The sequence below is a fragment of the Eucyclogobius newberryi genome, unplaced genomic scaffold, assembly GCF_026437365.1.
Source record: "Eucyclogobius newberryi isolate DKJ021-1_F unplaced genomic scaffold, fEucNew1.0.hap1 SCAF_3, whole genome shotgun sequence".
Taxonomy (NCBI): domain Eukaryota; kingdom Metazoa; phylum Chordata; class Actinopteri; order Gobiiformes; family Gobiidae; genus Eucyclogobius; species Eucyclogobius newberryi.
Window position 1 is genome coordinate 12,138,594 of NW_027315945.1, and position 17,077 is coordinate 12,155,670.

The 17,077-nt window shown below is 39.5% G+C and overlaps 1 protein-coding gene across 2 annotated transcripts in view; it reads left to right on the forward strand.

The window, feature by feature from the left end:
- iglon5 (IgLON family member 5) overlaps positions 1–17,077 on the forward strand; it is a 295,698-nt gene that overhangs the window by 148,669 nt on the left and 129,952 nt on the right. Inside the window, exon 2 of one of the 2 annotated variants that reach the window (XM_072461621.1) lies at positions 4,009–4,032. The exons of the other annotated variant lie outside the window; for it this stretch is intronic. Within the exon in view, the coding sequence (XP_072317722.1) occupies positions 4,009–4,032 (24 nt within the window). The remainder of the gene's footprint in view (positions 1–4,008; positions 4,033–17,077) is intronic. 2 annotated transcript variants of the gene reach the window in all.

A 17,077-nucleotide genomic window follows, 5' to 3' on the forward strand; every position in this document is an offset into this window, starting at 1 on the left:
GAGTCTCACTGCTTCGGCGGGTGATATGTCTCCGTTGTATTGATTGTCTACATTGCGTTGTGACAGGAACAAAAGCGCTCTCGTCTGACAACATTGTTTATTTTGTCGTACACATGTGCGTCATGACAAGTGATGGATTCAACGTGTAGTAATGGAAGCGCTTCTTTTCATTTGTCATCGTACCCTCACTCTAGAGCGAGACGTGAGAGGGTCGTATCGGGAAGGGCATCATGTGCAAAAAGTGCCAGAGAAAAAGATTCAGTCTGGTAGATGAATTGCTGTGGATTTTAAAGGACATATTTCTGACCAAAATCATTTCAAATACAGGTTTAATTCACAGCATAAATCTTCTGAGGTGACATAGCCGTTAGAACTCTTGCCTCACAACGATCAGGTCTTGAGTTTGATTCCTAAAACATGCCATTTATTCAGTATTGAGTGTCGAGTTTGCCTGACCGACCCAGGACTAACCTCCAAAGTAAACCCGGACCAGATCAGAACTAAACAAGGGCTACATTGCGTGGATTGTGTGTGGGACTGTTGGCGGTTCAATCCCAGTTTACACCAAAGTTCTCGTTAGTGCGAGTTACCGGGTAAATGGGCGAATCGGGTTTACAGAAAGAGGTATATAAACAATATTACCGCATGTTGTCCATTTTTTGGCCAAAACATTAGTCATCGATCAACATTGGATTTATTATTTATCAATTTATTTTGACGCCCAATGAAACACAAATCCAGTTGTCAATAAGCTGATATTTTTGGATTGATTTGAATTGACTGGGGAAAGAGGTGGTTTTCTTCTTCTTTTGATTTTAAAAGAAAAGAAGAAGAAAGAGAATCCTACAAAAATGATCTGTGCTTTTATATTTGAACTTGTTTGTGTTGCGTATCTTAATTGTATATATGTTTCACTACTACCATCAGCCTCTGTTAGCGATTAAAGCTCGATAACTGGGAGGTTTTGTCTATAGGAGTTTTTGTTTATAAGAGTTCTTCTACTGAGAGTGTTTTTCAAACTTCCTATAAGTGATCTGTCCTTTTCCTCTGTATCTACCTGCGTTGCAACAATGAAATTCCCCCATGTGTGGACAATAAAGGATTATCTTATCTTAACACTACCTGATCTTTCTAGCAAACTAGCAAACTAGTTATAAGGCAGTAATAAGCACTAGTGATCTGTTTATGCACTTATAAGGCATTTACTAGCATATGTAGATAGCTCATTTTACTTTACCATTGACAAAAATGTGTGTTAAAAACCATGTAAAAAATGTAACAACATAAAAATGCTGCATATAAAACAATTTTCTATAACAAAGGGCTGATAAACAACTAACTAGTGCTTATTAACACCTTATAAATATTTGATTAAAGAACCTTGAGTAAAAGCGTTACTGTCCATCTATTAAACAAGTAAGACCATCATCAAAAAGCATTCCAATACTTTTAACCCTCTTCTAATCTCGACGTTAGCAGCCGAGCGTGACCCTTTTGACTCCTTAAAGTGTAGCTTAATGTTAATCAAGGTAAAAATTCAATTAGTCACAGACATTGACGTTGAGGAGGGATGCCATCAGTTGGAGGCGATGTCGGAGCGCTCTACAGATGGTCGCGAACACGTAGGTGGGGCCGGGGGAGCAGGGAGCCGGAGGGGGGAAAAGGGGGCGGTAGATCAATGACTAAGGCGGGCGCGGCTGGAACAAAGTGCTCCGGCCCGGTGTGGTGATGCGCTGGAAATTGCATCTTCAAGGAAACGTGCCTGATGAGATTGTGGGATCAATAGCGACCGGGGGCTTCTTGGCTGCGAGCGGCGCCTGGTCCAGAATGACAATGTGAGAGCGGAGCTGGCTAACCGCACTGTGATGGGCTAATACAATATGTCACCTTAGTCACTGCATGGCCGCGCCCAGAGGGGAGGGGGACTTGGATTGTCGCTGTACATTTTGAGATTTCAATTTGTAATTTTCGCTGGTTGTTGCTGGACGTCATATAGAGGACTAGTTTTTTTTGTCATTTCATAAGCGCAGGAATATAAGAGGGTGGAGTATGGAAATGTTGATGATTTTCTGAATCTTGTGTTGAAATGTCGTTGTTTAGAATAGAGAAGCAAAAAGATCTGATTATGTTTTGGGGATCCAAATGAGGGTATGAAGACAACTCGAGTCACTGTTTTGATGACTTGAGCCTTGACTTGAGAAAACGGACTATGATTTGAGACTCGGCAAGCAACTTGGGACTTGACTTGGATTTAGAACCCTTGTACTTAAGACGATTCTTTTCTCTTTACTGTTAATATACTTTCATTGCTTAATTTTATTGGAACAAACAGGAAACGGGAACATGTCCTTCCCAACTTTTCAAAAAACAGTCACATAAATCATACTAATGGCCAAAAAATAATAATTGTACTTTGTAAGGTACTTTAAACTCAAAGCAGAGACTTTACTGGGACTTGTGGGCCATTAACTTGGGCCTTGACATCCCTGTTATTGACTTAATTAAATACCTCAACTAATACTTTTAAAAGACATTTTAACACATTTGGTTGGTTGTACATTCAAGTCTGAATATTGTTATTCTCAAAAATATAGAATTATTCATAGTGTCAATTTCGTAATGCATGACATTGGAAGAAGATGGCCTTTGTTATTACAGTTTCTATATTTGTATATAGTTGCAACTTGACGTGTTTAATGTTAAGAAATGTTTACTTGCATCAAACAGAATAGATGTAAAGTTATTTTGTGAAAAATTAAACTAAAAAATAATTTTGCTGTCAGGAATCTAACCCCCCTGGTCTGATTCACACCAATTATATGCATAAATGGATAGAAAAGTAAAGCAATGGATATATTGGACTTCTTTCAATGCCTTAACACAGAAGCCGAGGGTGATAAAACGACTCTTGATCAGGAGTTCAACTGGGCATATTTTGAGCAGAAAACCAGGGTTTACTCTTTACTCTTTAGATCTTTAGAATCTGATGATCTTCACCGCACATAACCTCTTCAAAGTTGTATAAACAATTACACAACAGTCTCTTCTCTTAGTCTTTTCCCTCTCTCTTGCCGTGCACACTCTTGCATACCAATAACACGCTGCATTCAGTTCATTCACACTCTTTTCATCACACAAACGTACAAAAATCATATAAATGCGCATTCACATTTCAATGTCCACCTCCCATTTGCATTCAAGGCTGTTTCCCTAGCAACCAACTTCATTTTCTGGCACAGAAAATATAGAAGGAAGTTGAAGTACAGCACAGGGAAGTGGGGTGGTCTGAGGTTTTGGGCATGTGTTGAAAAGTTGGTGCTCCGGAGAATTGGTGCCATTTGAGGTCTTTTTTTTTCTTTTTTCTTTTTTTTTCTTCTTCTTTCATTCCGTCTCGCCTTGTCTCGTGCAATCTCTCGGCACATCAGCTTAGCCAGCCGGTTTGAAATTCATCATGAAAGCGTCTGCTGTCACTTCCCATTGCGATGGTAATTGGTGGGAGGGGCCTAGGAGCTGTGCGTGCTGACATGTAGGTCAATGGTGCTTGAGGACACAGAGCTCGTTGTCTGTCACGGGTTTTCACATCCGGAGACTGTTTACGGCATGGAAGGAATGAAAAGTTGTTGACTTGAAAGTTGAACCCATGCGGTCCAGCAGGGATTCTTGGAAAGGCCGGAACGTACGCTAAGCTATCCGTACCGCAAGTTCATACACTATAATTAAAGAGTAAAATGTGTGAAAACGAGTGGAGTCGGCTTGATGGAAAACTACAAAAATGACCTTTTCGAAGTAAAGATTGACCCAATGATATGTACCTGCAGACTAGGTGTTAATAAATGTGTTTTATTGTTATGGGAGAATAGCTAGAGGTCACAGCAGTAAACTTTTCCATTGTAAAATCTCCTGGGTCAACATAAACCTATTTTTACCGATTGTGCAAAGCAAGAAAATGTCAAGTCTGTTCATTTTGCTGCAACATAATTTTAAGTTGTTTTTTGTTTGTTTTTTCAGATTTTCAAGCAACAGAAGGAGGAAGTATGTATTTAAATCTTTCTAAATAACACTTAGCTCTCACAAACCCTTTGGCACAATGTTAATATTCAAATGCATGACTTTTCAGGCGTTTGCATGGCTTTGGAATAGCTTTTTTCACACGGCGATTGCTTCAGGGTAGAAAGATAAACTATTTTATTTCAAGATGCAGATAGCGCACACCGGTCTGATTTAGTCACAAAGCTGCTTTTACAAGATACTGAATGGAGAAACTTTTTTTAAAAACTAATTTACAATAAAAAAGTTGTTCACCCAAGTAAATTCTATGACTCAAAATCCCCAATACATTAATTAATTAGCAACATAATTATAGCCATGTGCAGTGAGTGGCTTGCAATAATGACTTATCATCAATAAGAGCAAAACAATTATAGATAGAGTTTTGTCATTGCATTATTACACTCACAAGGGGATGCATACTTATAATTGATAGCTTTTTCAACTTTTCTCATTTCAAAATGTAAAAAAAAAGATTGTTTTTAAAGAAAATTCACCTCCAAAACTTCTACAAAACCTCGACACTCTCTGCCGCTGTCATCGAACAGTCTATTCGCCTTTGCTTGGTTAGCGCTCCATCACAGACCTGTAGAATTATTCCTCTCACTCCATCCCAGCTTTCATGGAAGATTTATCTGTGTCTGAGTTCTCATCTCTGCAGCGCACTGGCCAAGGCTGTGCTGTCGGATCCTCCTCACTGAAATATAACCCAGAGCGCTCCAAATACCCTATTGGAAATGCAGCAACCAAACCTTGATTATCTACACGGGAGTATTTATTTTTCGTCCTGATTTGAGTATGAGTGTTTGTGTGGCAGAAGAATGTGCCTTGAGGAGATAGCTTGGCAGTCGAAAGTGGCGCGCTAACCAGAGGCCACTTTCCTACCTAGGTTTTGCTTGACTTACTGTAATATTAATGTGCCTCTTCATTGCCATCCTCAATATTTTCTCCTCTCACCTCTCTTCCTCTCTGGAGAGATTCCTTGCGTGACTGCACCAAACATCCAAGGCTTTTCACAGCAAGGCTCTGTTGCTGTAATAAGAATGGCACTGCGTATGCTTAGTGGGAGGAGGTTCACTCACTGATGCAATTTGCAGGAAAGTTGAAGGTTGTACGTTAGACTTACAAGTAGGTCAAACAATCTGATTTTTTACCCGAGTAACTCATTGTGCATGACGGTTACGTTCTCTACCAATTGTAGCCTGCGGCAGCAGGGGGGAAAAATCAAATCAAAAACCATGCTAATACAAGCTGGATTGTGAGGGAAAAGTGTCCATTTGTAATACATTAAGGCAGGCATGTCCAAACTAGGGCCCGGGGGCCAAATGCGGCCCTCAGACTAATTTTTGTTGGCCCTCCAGCTTTCTGCTATGTTAGCTCAAACAACAAAAACTAGTACTTTTTACTGTGAAATTGGGAAAATTCAGGCATATTGATGATATACCAACCTGGTCTAATTAAAGGTGTGGAGGCTCATCGCAATTACGTCAAATGCTAAATTTCTAATGATTCACTTTGTCATTCAACAAATTTGACATTGTCAAGTTGTTTGTGGCCCTCTGCCCCGTTTAAGTTTCAAAATGCGGCCCTTGGTGAAAAAAGTTTGGACACCCCTGCATTAAGGCAACTGCACTTTTTCCTTAGCTTCATCCTGTCATTTCAACTGCAGGTGCCATGTTTGCTGCTGCAGTACAACTATCAGCCACCTGGGAATCTTTAGCTCTTCTTCCTCGCCGCCGCCTTTGCCTTAGCTGTAAACAGTTCCCCCTCTCCTGTCATTACGTATCGAGATGTCACCTGCGATGGTCAAGTGACAATAACATTAATCCGTCTAATTCTACCTCAATCTTTTTGAATCCATCTGTGTGAAATTACACTGACATTTTCAAGCCAGTACAAGACAAATATAATACAACTTGACATTTTTTCCAAGCTTTTTTGAGCTTTTAAGATCAGTCAGAACCTCTCTCAACACTTTTCTCAATCATTCTAAAGGTGTTTGAATGAAGCTCAACTCCTAAAGGTAAGATTAAAGCATTCTTAGAAAAGGAACCTACATCCTCGCCCCCTTCCCTGTCTCCTCAGATCATTTTCGGCTTCTACTTCACTGCGTTTTTGAGTGACATTTCCAAACCCATTTCCAGAGCACATCACGCTGTTTATTATATTATTTTACTTTTTAAATATATATGCATGCAACTTATCAATCTGCAACTTATGATTCACCGCATGGTTCTTAGATACAATGTTTTAAAGGTTCGATTTATTGTAATTATAACAAAGGCGAATAACTTTTAGATTTCTTTTGGTGCAAGTTTTGGGGGGAAGATTGAGAGAGGATGTGGAAGAACGCTGAGAAACGTCCTTTTCATCATTGACTTTGAAATCTCAATCTTCATCCCGTACATATATATCTCCAGGCTGCACTAGTTTTTTGTTTCCCACGGGAGCAGTAAAGTAAAGATCTCGACAACATTGACTCCGTTGGAAACACGTCAAAAATAGTGAGTGCCGTTCTCTGGGGATACCAACAGACAGAAAAGATTGTAGTGAGTTTTACTTGGACATCCATTTTTCCAAGCAGTGTAAGGTAAAGAGAGTGTAGCTCCCAGCGGACTTGGATTCGGATTCAGTGCTTTATTTACGGTTTTGATTATTTTGGCATAAAAGTTCTGTGGTCTCCCAAGTGCAATTCCTCAGACAGTAAAGCAATAGGTTTGATATATTGCTGTTTGAATGGGTCATTGACTGGATCAGGGTGACTTGCAATTGTAAAAAAAAAGATATACCGTATTTTCCGGACTATAAGTCACACCAGCCCAAAAAATGCCTAATAGAGAAGAAAAAAAAACATAATAAGTCGCACTGTCAATTTTTTTGGGGGTGCACAGTGGCAAAGGCGGTTAGCGCTTGTGCCTCCTAAGAAGGAGATCATGGGTTCAATTCCCGGACCAGACCAACATCACATGAGCTCTCTGGGTGGAATCTGCCCGTGTTACCGTGGGTTCTCTCTGGGTACTCCGGCTCCTCCCACCGTGCAAAGACATGCATGTGTTAGGTAAAAATTGACAACTCTAAATTGGCCCTACGGACAGGTGTTTAAAATTAGCATATTCTGCAATAACACTTAAAACATTGCATCTGGTTCGTCCAATGCTATGTCCATAATATAGCATTGGACGAACAATTTTTTTTTTAATATTATTAAAAAAAATTTTTTTTAAAAAGATCAAATCCAAGACCAAGAATAGATTTTATCTTGAAATGCAATTCAAAATCATAACAGTTAAGAGAACATGATGAATAGGTGTACGTATGCTAACGTAACACCTTCATCTACATGACGCATAGAGAACCAACTGTGGTAAGTGTCTGGTATGTTAACGTAACATATTAACAGCTATTCAGATATTATTTATGCTATAAAGAACATGCAAAGACGTTTACCAAAGCATCAGTATTACCCCAAATCACTAAAACCATTGAATTCTTCTTCCTCTGTGTCACTTTTCTAAACAACTCCCGAAACTCCGGAGGTAGACGAAGTGCTAATTCCTCCTCTGAGTCGCTTAGAGCCTAGAGAGCCCTCTTGTGGTTGTCAGAGTGAAAATAATCAGAATGTGACATGCGGTTGCCAGTGTGAAAATAACGAATAATATCACATATAAGTCTCTCTGGAGTGTAAGTCGCACCATGGCCAAACCTATGAAAAAATGTGCAATTTAGAGTCTGGAAAATACGGTATACATCATTGTCAGTGATGTTGGCATAATCCCTCAGACGGCAATCTAGATATGACAGAACTCGTCAAAACTCGTCAAAACCTGGTCCACGTACTTTTTGGAACCTGTTGTTAGTCCATTTTAATCAGCAAAAAATGGCTTTCAATTTCAGCATTTGTTTTATTCTTAAAGACGACAAAATAATGAATAATGAAAATTTTTAACTTAGAATTCAAGTTTATAGTTTCAGCCACTTTTCATATCCAATTTGCAATTAAGATGAGCCTCTATGCAATTCTAGACACATTGAATTAAAGATCTTTTCCCCAAATTGCACAGCCTATTCATATATTACACAATTCATTAAAATATGCCAACTTGCATTAATTCGATGTTGGTTTACCATTTCCGGCTGAATAATGTAACTTTATGGGAGCAAGGAGAACATGCTTGCCGGCTCTAGCTAATGTGTCCTTTGCTATCTTTCGGTTTAAATGTGTTCTTACCTGATCTAACTGCTGCACGGCTGAATCCTCAGACACCTCCAAACCTTTCCACGGCAATGAACAAATCTGATGATCAATTCGGTGTCTCTTCGCAGCCTGCCAGCCAATTACCGCGACACACCGCCGGGTCGCCACCTGTCCCCCTCCCACAGACCCCCGGACCCACCACTCGATCAGTCTTCACCAACAGTTTACCCTTTCACAGTTCCTTGACATTATCACGCTTTTGCCAGAAGATTGGCTTTTGGTATATTGTTTTTTGATTTTTTTTTAATCTAGAGAATATTGCATGAATTGTAGCACAAGCTGGTTTTATCACAGTTCAGTCCCGATGTGATCTAGACTTGTTTTGGTCCCGTTCTACCTCAATTTAGTGTTGAAAAATATGCGTAAAAAATTCAAGTACAGCGCCTTTTACTGATCCTCCAGCTGTGTACTACTACCTTCTACTGTTTCAAGTTCTGTGTAGGGAACTAAGAATCCAAACTTCACTTACAGGACAATATATTAACCATCTACAGCACAGTATGATGTAGATGGTAGTATAAACTCTAATCTCAAGTCATTATTTCTACCGTCAATCAAATAAGAAGGTGCCTGACTGATAAAGCTACCATGATGTACTACAAAGGATGTATATCAACTGTGAACTTTTACATTGTTGAAAAGTAATTTAAAGGAGTGGCTAAGATCAACACAAACAAGTCAACACAATATGTAATTCACTTATATTCTAAAGATATATAAAACGCACTGCAGCACTTTGCCAATACGGTAATGGTATTGGCAAACGTGATGTTCTTGTGTTTTTGTCGAGTTTAGTGTTGTTTGTGATACTGTCTTTAAATGTGTTGTTTTTCATCAATGCTATTAATTCATGCCTCAATCAATGCATTTAGTGGATTTTTGTGTTTCACTAAGTGTCCTTGAGTCAACTGATGAACATTAACCAACACTTCATAGCTTGTCTTGACTGAATGACCCTAGTATTTCCTTGCAAACTCTCTTCCCTTCCACTCCAGCACCTTATTATAGAGAACTCCTTTGCTATAGACCCCAGCTGCCTCTCCAGTGCTGCCGTGAGCGCACTCCGGAAGCGAAATTGAATCCAGACTGAGTTCTTGGGTGACTGTTTCTCCCTGCGTGGTGCCGGCAGTGCTTTGGCTTGTTTATTGCCTAATTCTGTTAGCCTGGCGTAGTTGGCTTGGACGTGTGGCTTCGCTAACAGGCGCTTGGAGCCACAGGGTCAACAGCTAACAGCTATCATGAACTATGCCTCTGTCTCCAGAAATCCCAGCTTTTCTTTTTCAATTGAAAGGTGCATTAAAAGCATGAAGAGGCCCATGGGAGGTAGGTTGTTTGTGTTGGGGAGGTTTTATATTTTTTCTATGAGATACAGTTTTTCAATCAGTACAGCGGCAAAAGGTGATTCAAGTGAGGGCACGAGTCAGACGAGTAGAAACAAACGACACTAGGTCTTTAGAAAAGCAAGTAATCAGGGTAAGGAGACTAGCAGTTTTGTCACATGTTTGGCATTTAGCAGCACTCCAAATATTCTGTATTTCTGTGGTGCAAATGAAGTAGTAGTAGGGTCAGTAATAAGCTTGTTAATATTTTAATGGCATTTGAAATAAGACTGACATAGTAGAAAAGAGTTGCCTATTAAAACATCACTGTTAAATGCTTATTTGTACTGCTCAGTGGCCACTAAAAGACATTGTGACTTCAGCCAAGCTTCAGCAGTAGAAGTGAGGGGAAAACGGCCTTATTCTGATTATTTCGGAACAATTAAAATTTAGTTATGACACATAATACACAGTCATTTTAGATTGTATTGGTCAATCACTGCTTGCCTTGCTTGCCACAGCTCTCTTGTCTATCTTGTTTTGTTATTCACTGATGCAAACCACTTCCTCAAGGAGAAACTTTGCTAGATTTAATGATTGTTTTTTTTCAAGTCTGTAGTTGTGGAGATACTGTATGTTTTCCTCTCTCTGTTGATGTGTCTCGCTAGATCAGTTTATAAATGTGTTCTTTTGTTATCGTTGATTCATTCATCATCTGGAAAACATGGATTCTTGCTGTGAACAGACTTGCTTCTGCATAGATCTGACATGTAACTTAGTGACGAGCTCCTGTAAAGAATTTAATAGTTTTACTTGTGTCTATTTTTGTTGAAAAGTGAAAGTGAAAAGTGGAGAGGAATAGCACATGTGGTCTCTGTGTGAGCGACGTACATGTTGTGAGCTCGAATCCAGCACTTGACAGTTTGCTACAATGTCCTTCCCCAATATCATCCCCATTTCAGACTGTACTGTCCTGTCTAAACCTACGAGACAAAATATCCTTCAAAAAAACACAACAAAAATAAACATGTGACAGGTTAAAGCGCCTGTCCCAATTTTTGTCATGCATTAAAGTCAGATCTGTTTTGCCTCAGATACAGATATAATGGAAAAGCAGCTCTTGGGGTCAAAATGAGACCACAGTGTGTTTACATCTAAGTTTCTGAGAGTGTTTAAAGCTCAGTTTATACTGGAAAGTCAGCAAAGGTCATAATTTTGTCAACACACCCCCTCGTTTGCCGTCTCCTTAAGCATCAGGGAAAGATTTGAATATGCGCAGGATTTTCAAGCAACTAGCTCAGATTTCTACTATCTGCAGCCGCCTGAACCGCAAAGACCATAAATAAGAAGCCGAGCTGTACTCGCCGAAAAGCAGGAAGTACACTGTTAGCATGCAAAAGTTAGGTTTACTTTAACGGTAAACTTATTCGGAAACAAAGAAAGAAAGTGAGGAATAATTGCTGCAAACAGTCTACATTGCGCTTTTTGAATTGTACTGCATCAACATTGTCACATATTTTGCTATGTATTGGTATGTCTTGTGAATGCATCACAATAATACCACGCAAATCAACAAAAGGAGCCTTTACCCTTATGGAATTGCCTTCTTCAAATCATGCACCAGGCCATTTGCTTCGTCTGCCCTGTCTATTGTCAGAATCACTCCGGGATCAGGACAAAGTGCTTGGATAGCTCGGGTTGTCTGGTCTTTGTGAATAGCCCAATAGTCTCTTGACAGCATCTACTTCTTCTAAAAATCCTGCACCGGAATGCCTTTGCCCCCTCCGTCCAGGTGTCTCCAAGTGTTAACAGCAGTCCACTTATTTGTCCCATTCAGCGTTAGTGTTTTTGACCTTGTCCCTCCTTTGTCCTCCTGACTCTTTCACCTCAATTTGCTGCAAGGTCCAATCTTCAAAAGTTCCACCGCCTCCTTCCTCCTAACCCCTTTGAAGTAAGTTCACTCTCTGGAACATTTCAACTTATTTTTTCCAGCCGTTTCCTTGATTTTCTATCGATTCCCATCTGCCTTGCTTGGATGGCAGCAGAGAAAAAAGGAGAAGATAGGAGAGGGCGGCCTGGTAGATCAATGCTAGCTTAACCTCCCATGAGATATTGGATCAGACACCTCTACAGATAAGTCATTAGCTTTTTCAAGTTTCCCAAGCTTCGCAAAAACTACAAAATCATTTGTTTGAATTTTTTATCATGGATTTTCATGCAATTTCAAGGTTTTTTCTTGTGACGAGAGATGTTGATTCTTATTGGAAATCGTTATGAAGCATACATTTTAGGCAGAAGAGGAACTTAGAAATTAATATCTGTGTCCATGAGTTTTGAAATTGTGCAGAGCGGCTGTAAATCCTCCCCTCCAGCAATGTCTACACTCCCTTTTGTTCTGAAAACACTTTGTTGCTGTCTTTAAAAAGGATATATTTCATATTGTTTGTTTGCTGCTTTTGAAGAAAAAGCTCTGAGCTGGTTTAATGTCAAGCTTTAAAACATAGAAAGTCATTTCCATAAAAACAGCTGGACGTCAACTTTGTTGAATTGGGTATTGAGTAACAATAATTTGGAATGTATTGTGTTTATGCCAGTGAAATTTGGCCCACAGATGTAATTGTTGGAACCATATGATTAACTGTTGCTATATTGTTTGAGAAATGGTTTACGTGTCCAGATTTTTGCGCAGTTTCAGTTCAGTTCCCTCTCAGATCAGCTTGTTGCCCCCCTGCATTTGACCAAGACCATTCTCTAATTGCTGTTGGAAGTGATGGGTGACCTTCCTCTTGATTGTAAGATAAGTTCTCAGCCTTGAGTACCTAGTTGAAACTTTTACTATAGGTCGAATGTCCACTACATATTAGACGTCATGGATATGGAGTCTTCCCACCAACTACGACCAGGGAACATAATAGTAAAATAATAGATTGCATTCACAACATATGAAACTCCATGGGCGATTCATTATTTGTGAAAGAAAATCTGCTAATCTTGAACCTTATGCCAGAGATGGGCAAATTTTTCCATAATAATTTACTGTTTACTGTGGATTTAAAAACAGTGCAGAAGATCTCAGAGCTCTACCTATGACATCACAAATCAGAGGGCAGTGAACATACACAATTCATTCATTCATTCATTCATTCATTCCAGGTATGTTTTTGATGAGAGACCAAGCAAAAAAAGACAAAGTCAATTTTGGATAATATGTGTGCTAAATTATGAAATATTTTTTGACCATAAAAGCATAAAACATTCTGTACATCCATTGATCGTATTGAGTTTGTTTCTGTCCCTGATGACTGTCCCCATATCTACTGTTTCTCACATATTCCCACTGAACAATCCCAAAGGGTCAGTTTTGAATGTTGCAATGTGTTCTTACATCCACCTAATCTACTGAGAATTCTACACATTTCTACTATGTACAACTCACTAAAATGGTGGTACATTTACAATGGAAAGTGTTCTTAATACACAACTGCGCAGTTTGCAGCGGCTGTGGTGGCAGTATTGGCCATGTGAACACTATATAAAAGACTTTGGAAAGGCATCGAAAAGACTAAAGCAATCAACAACACAATAATTGAGTTCATAACCCGAGATGAGGCTTGGGGAGATAAGACGCTTCCCCGCTGCAGACGCTCTGATTGTTTATGATGTAACGTATTCTTCACTTCACAAACAAAGAAATGGACATGCTCTTCAGGTTTGGTGGGGATCTGCTTTTTTGTCAAAGATGCTTCATTATGTTCTTCCTGAGACGTTGGTTGTAAAGGTGTGGTTGAACTGCTGTAGATTGATGATGAAAGCAAATAAAAAGAGTCATTTATTTCATTAGATTAAGAAATATATTTTTAATGTTTAATAGATTGAAGCATTCATTCCGATTGTTCAAATTCTTTAACATGCTTAAATGTTTCTCCAAACTGCTATAGAAGAAGGAATGCAGTTTTAATGCATCAATTTTGTGTGATTCAATACGATTTGATTCAAGGCTTTTTCAACCCTTAATTTTTACTCTTGCCCAATATTTTGACTTGCCTACCCAAATTTTCTGTGGCACGTATCAGACAAAAGTTGGGTAGAAAAATGTACTATAACCTTGTTGGTGCAATGTTGATTTTTTTTATTATAGAACTGATTCCAATAAATATGTCTAAATGAATGTGTTGATATTGTGACGGAGCCGTGCTGCTGCCATGGCCACGACACCCTTGAAAAAGAGATTAGTAATCTCAATGGGGCTTTCCTAGTTAAATATCATCATTAATCATAGCTCATTATCATCAATAAGAGCTTTTTTGTTAAATATTGCATTAAAGTGCAGGTTTAAAACACTACGGAAGCACTGATTATGGATTATTTGTTCTCACTGCAGCTTTTCTATGTAAAGCTCCTTTTTAACCAGGAGCCTTGACTTGCCATCGCCCTGCAGCACTTTCTGTGCCTTGACCACATCATCATTTCGCCATGGCGCTTCACATGGGATGCTCCGCCCCTTTTGTGATGTCACATAAGTTCCGCCCCATGTTACAAATCAACAGCAACCAAGTCTATCCTCAAACATACCGTCACACTGACATATCGCCCGACTTCCCCATTAAATACCCGACCGCCCATACCTCAATGCACCAATGTATCGCTATGTACACAGCCCTTTTTCCCGTGAGCTCCCATTCTCCACCACAACATCCGCCCTCCGCGCTCCGTCATCCTCCAGAACTGTGGCCAAGCGTGCAAATGGCAAATGGACAAGGGCCTTCCCGACGGGCCTCGCCTCTCTGCCCATGCCTTATTCATGAGCTGTGTGCAATACCCCCAACCGGCTCCGGCACCACCACTTCTGACCTCGCCGCCACCTCCTCCACCATTTTTCAATTTGTAAAGGAGCACTATGTAACTTTTCTAGTGGATGTCCATCATCTGCTTGTTTCCATAGTTATTGCTTTTTCTAGAACGTTCCACACTATTGGATTTAATCAATTATAAATGTTTTAATACTCAGATCTGACCTCGTGGTGTCACTAACGTTTTTTAAGTAAGAGTTTTATGCCATACTGGGTAACGTTCCAGGCAAAGCAACAACATCTGCAGAGACAAGCTACATTTCTAAGTTACATTTTTCTCAACATTTCTGTCTGTTGTAATCCGTCCATAATTTATTTATCATACAACAAATGTAGACTGTAAAAAAAACGGTGTTCCAATTGAGTTTAATGGAGATCAAAGAATCAAACCGCCAGAAACTCCAAAAGGAGAAACTCACTGATTACTTTTAGGATTACACTTTATATAAACGTTAGCGCTCAGCAGGTTGAGACATCAATAATCTTATTAATGATTTTGGATTTTTATGATTGGATTGAGAGGCAAAGGTGTTGCACTGTGATTGGCTGACTGCAACAGGTGCTTGAATGACATGGTTGTTCAATTTTGTATCAACATATACAGTACTTCCTCTGATACTCCCTAAATATGAGTTCCTATTTTGATCAAAGTGGGTCTTTTTTAGTCATTTACGTTGGGAATATTCTCCGTTATATTTACAGTGTATTTCATATTTTCATTCCTCAGTGTTATTTACTATTTTGCCTTTCTCCAGCAGCGTGCTCAGATATGTCCAAACACCAGGCACCACGGGCTAAACGTAATCCAATGCAACACCCGCTCACAGCCTGTATATGATAATGTGATTACTTCTGCTCTTGTCTTCCATGGGCCTGAGCTCTGGGGAGATCGCAGTCTGGTGGTGGTCAGGCTGCGGGCTGGAGGCGGTCAGTTCAGTTGAATTTGTTGAATTTATAACAGGGGTGGGAAAAAAGAAGATGAACAAAAATCTCACTCACTGACTCACTTTGACTGGAATGTTTCATGATATGGCATTAAACTTTTCTATATTGCATTAGGAGTGTTTCTTGCTCCAAAAGACCTTGGAAAATGTTCATACTTACTTTGACCTGTCTGTTTGTGTCGATGGATACCGAGGTACATTCCAGGGCAACAACAAATCAGTGGAGCCCAACTCTGCCCCAGAATAGTTTAGATACTACACTTTTAAGACTCTATTCACACTTGCACATGCACCACATCAACATTTAAGATAATAAGATAAGATATTCCTTTATTGTCCCACATGGGGAAATTTCATTGGTGCAAAGCAGGTAGATACAGAGGTAGATACAGAAAAACAGATCACTTATAGGAAGTCTGAAAAACACTTTCAGTAGAAGATCTCCTATAAATAAATAAAAACTCCCATAGACAAATAAATAAATACATAAATACCATTGCATGTGATCACGACAGTAATTGCACATGAATATGTGTCACGACGGCACATGGATTGCATATGAATTTCACAGTAATTGCACATGAATCACAACAGTAATTGCACATATGACGGAATTGCACATCAGTATTAGGTTAGGTCAGTATTGCGAGTGTTGAGGACTAACAGTGTTTGTTATAAAGTCTGACAGCAGCAGAAGGAAAGACCTGCGAAACCTTTCCTTCACACAGCGAGGGTGGATCAGTCTGTCACTGAAGCTGCTCTCCAGAGCGGAGAGAGTGTCCTGCATGGGGTGACACTCATGGTCCAGCATAGATGTGAATCTAGCCAGGACCCTCCTGTCCCCCACCTCCTGCACCGAGTCCAGAGTAAGACTAAACCTAAAACTAGACTAAACCTAAAACTAGACCAGGACTTAACTAAGGCAGGACCAAAATGGGATCAAACCAGGACAAATGTGACCGCAATCCATAGAGAAATGTTTTATTTTTCTTTTTGTAGATCCTTCAATGGTGCTGGGTGAACCTGTCAACCCAGGTGAGAATCTAAAGGTGCGTTCACACTTGGTTTGGTCCTGGTCTAGTTCTGGTTTAGTCTTGGGTTAGTTCAGAATTTAAGTTCAGTTAAATATAGTTTTGATGTGATCAATGCACAAGTGTGAAAGCAAATGTATGTTCCAGGTCCACGATGAGGAGAACAGATCAGCCCACCCGATATACCATGAATGTTTGAAGGTGAAAAGAAGAGGAAAGCACACATACACATCAGGAAAATATGCAAACTCCACATAAAAAGCAATAGTAAAAAAATCATTATTAATTGTTTGGAATTTGTTCATTTTTAACTAATTTGGCCATTCTCTTTCTAGAATTTCGGAATCAAAAGTTACAAGTGGAAGACTATATATAATTATGTGCTATATTTTCATGGCATCCTGAGCTGAGTGACATTCAGAATAAAATATCTACTGTGCGGCAGCGACAACCACTTCAGAGAGAGTAGTCAATAAAATAATCAAGTTGTATGTGAGCCTGGCTTTGCTTAAGGGTCGTAATTTTTGTGGTGAGATTTTGGTGACCAGGTAAAGGTGATGTAATCATAATCATATGGCTTTCAGAGAAAATAAATAACAGTTTTTAGGTTGAGCTCCATGAAGACACACAT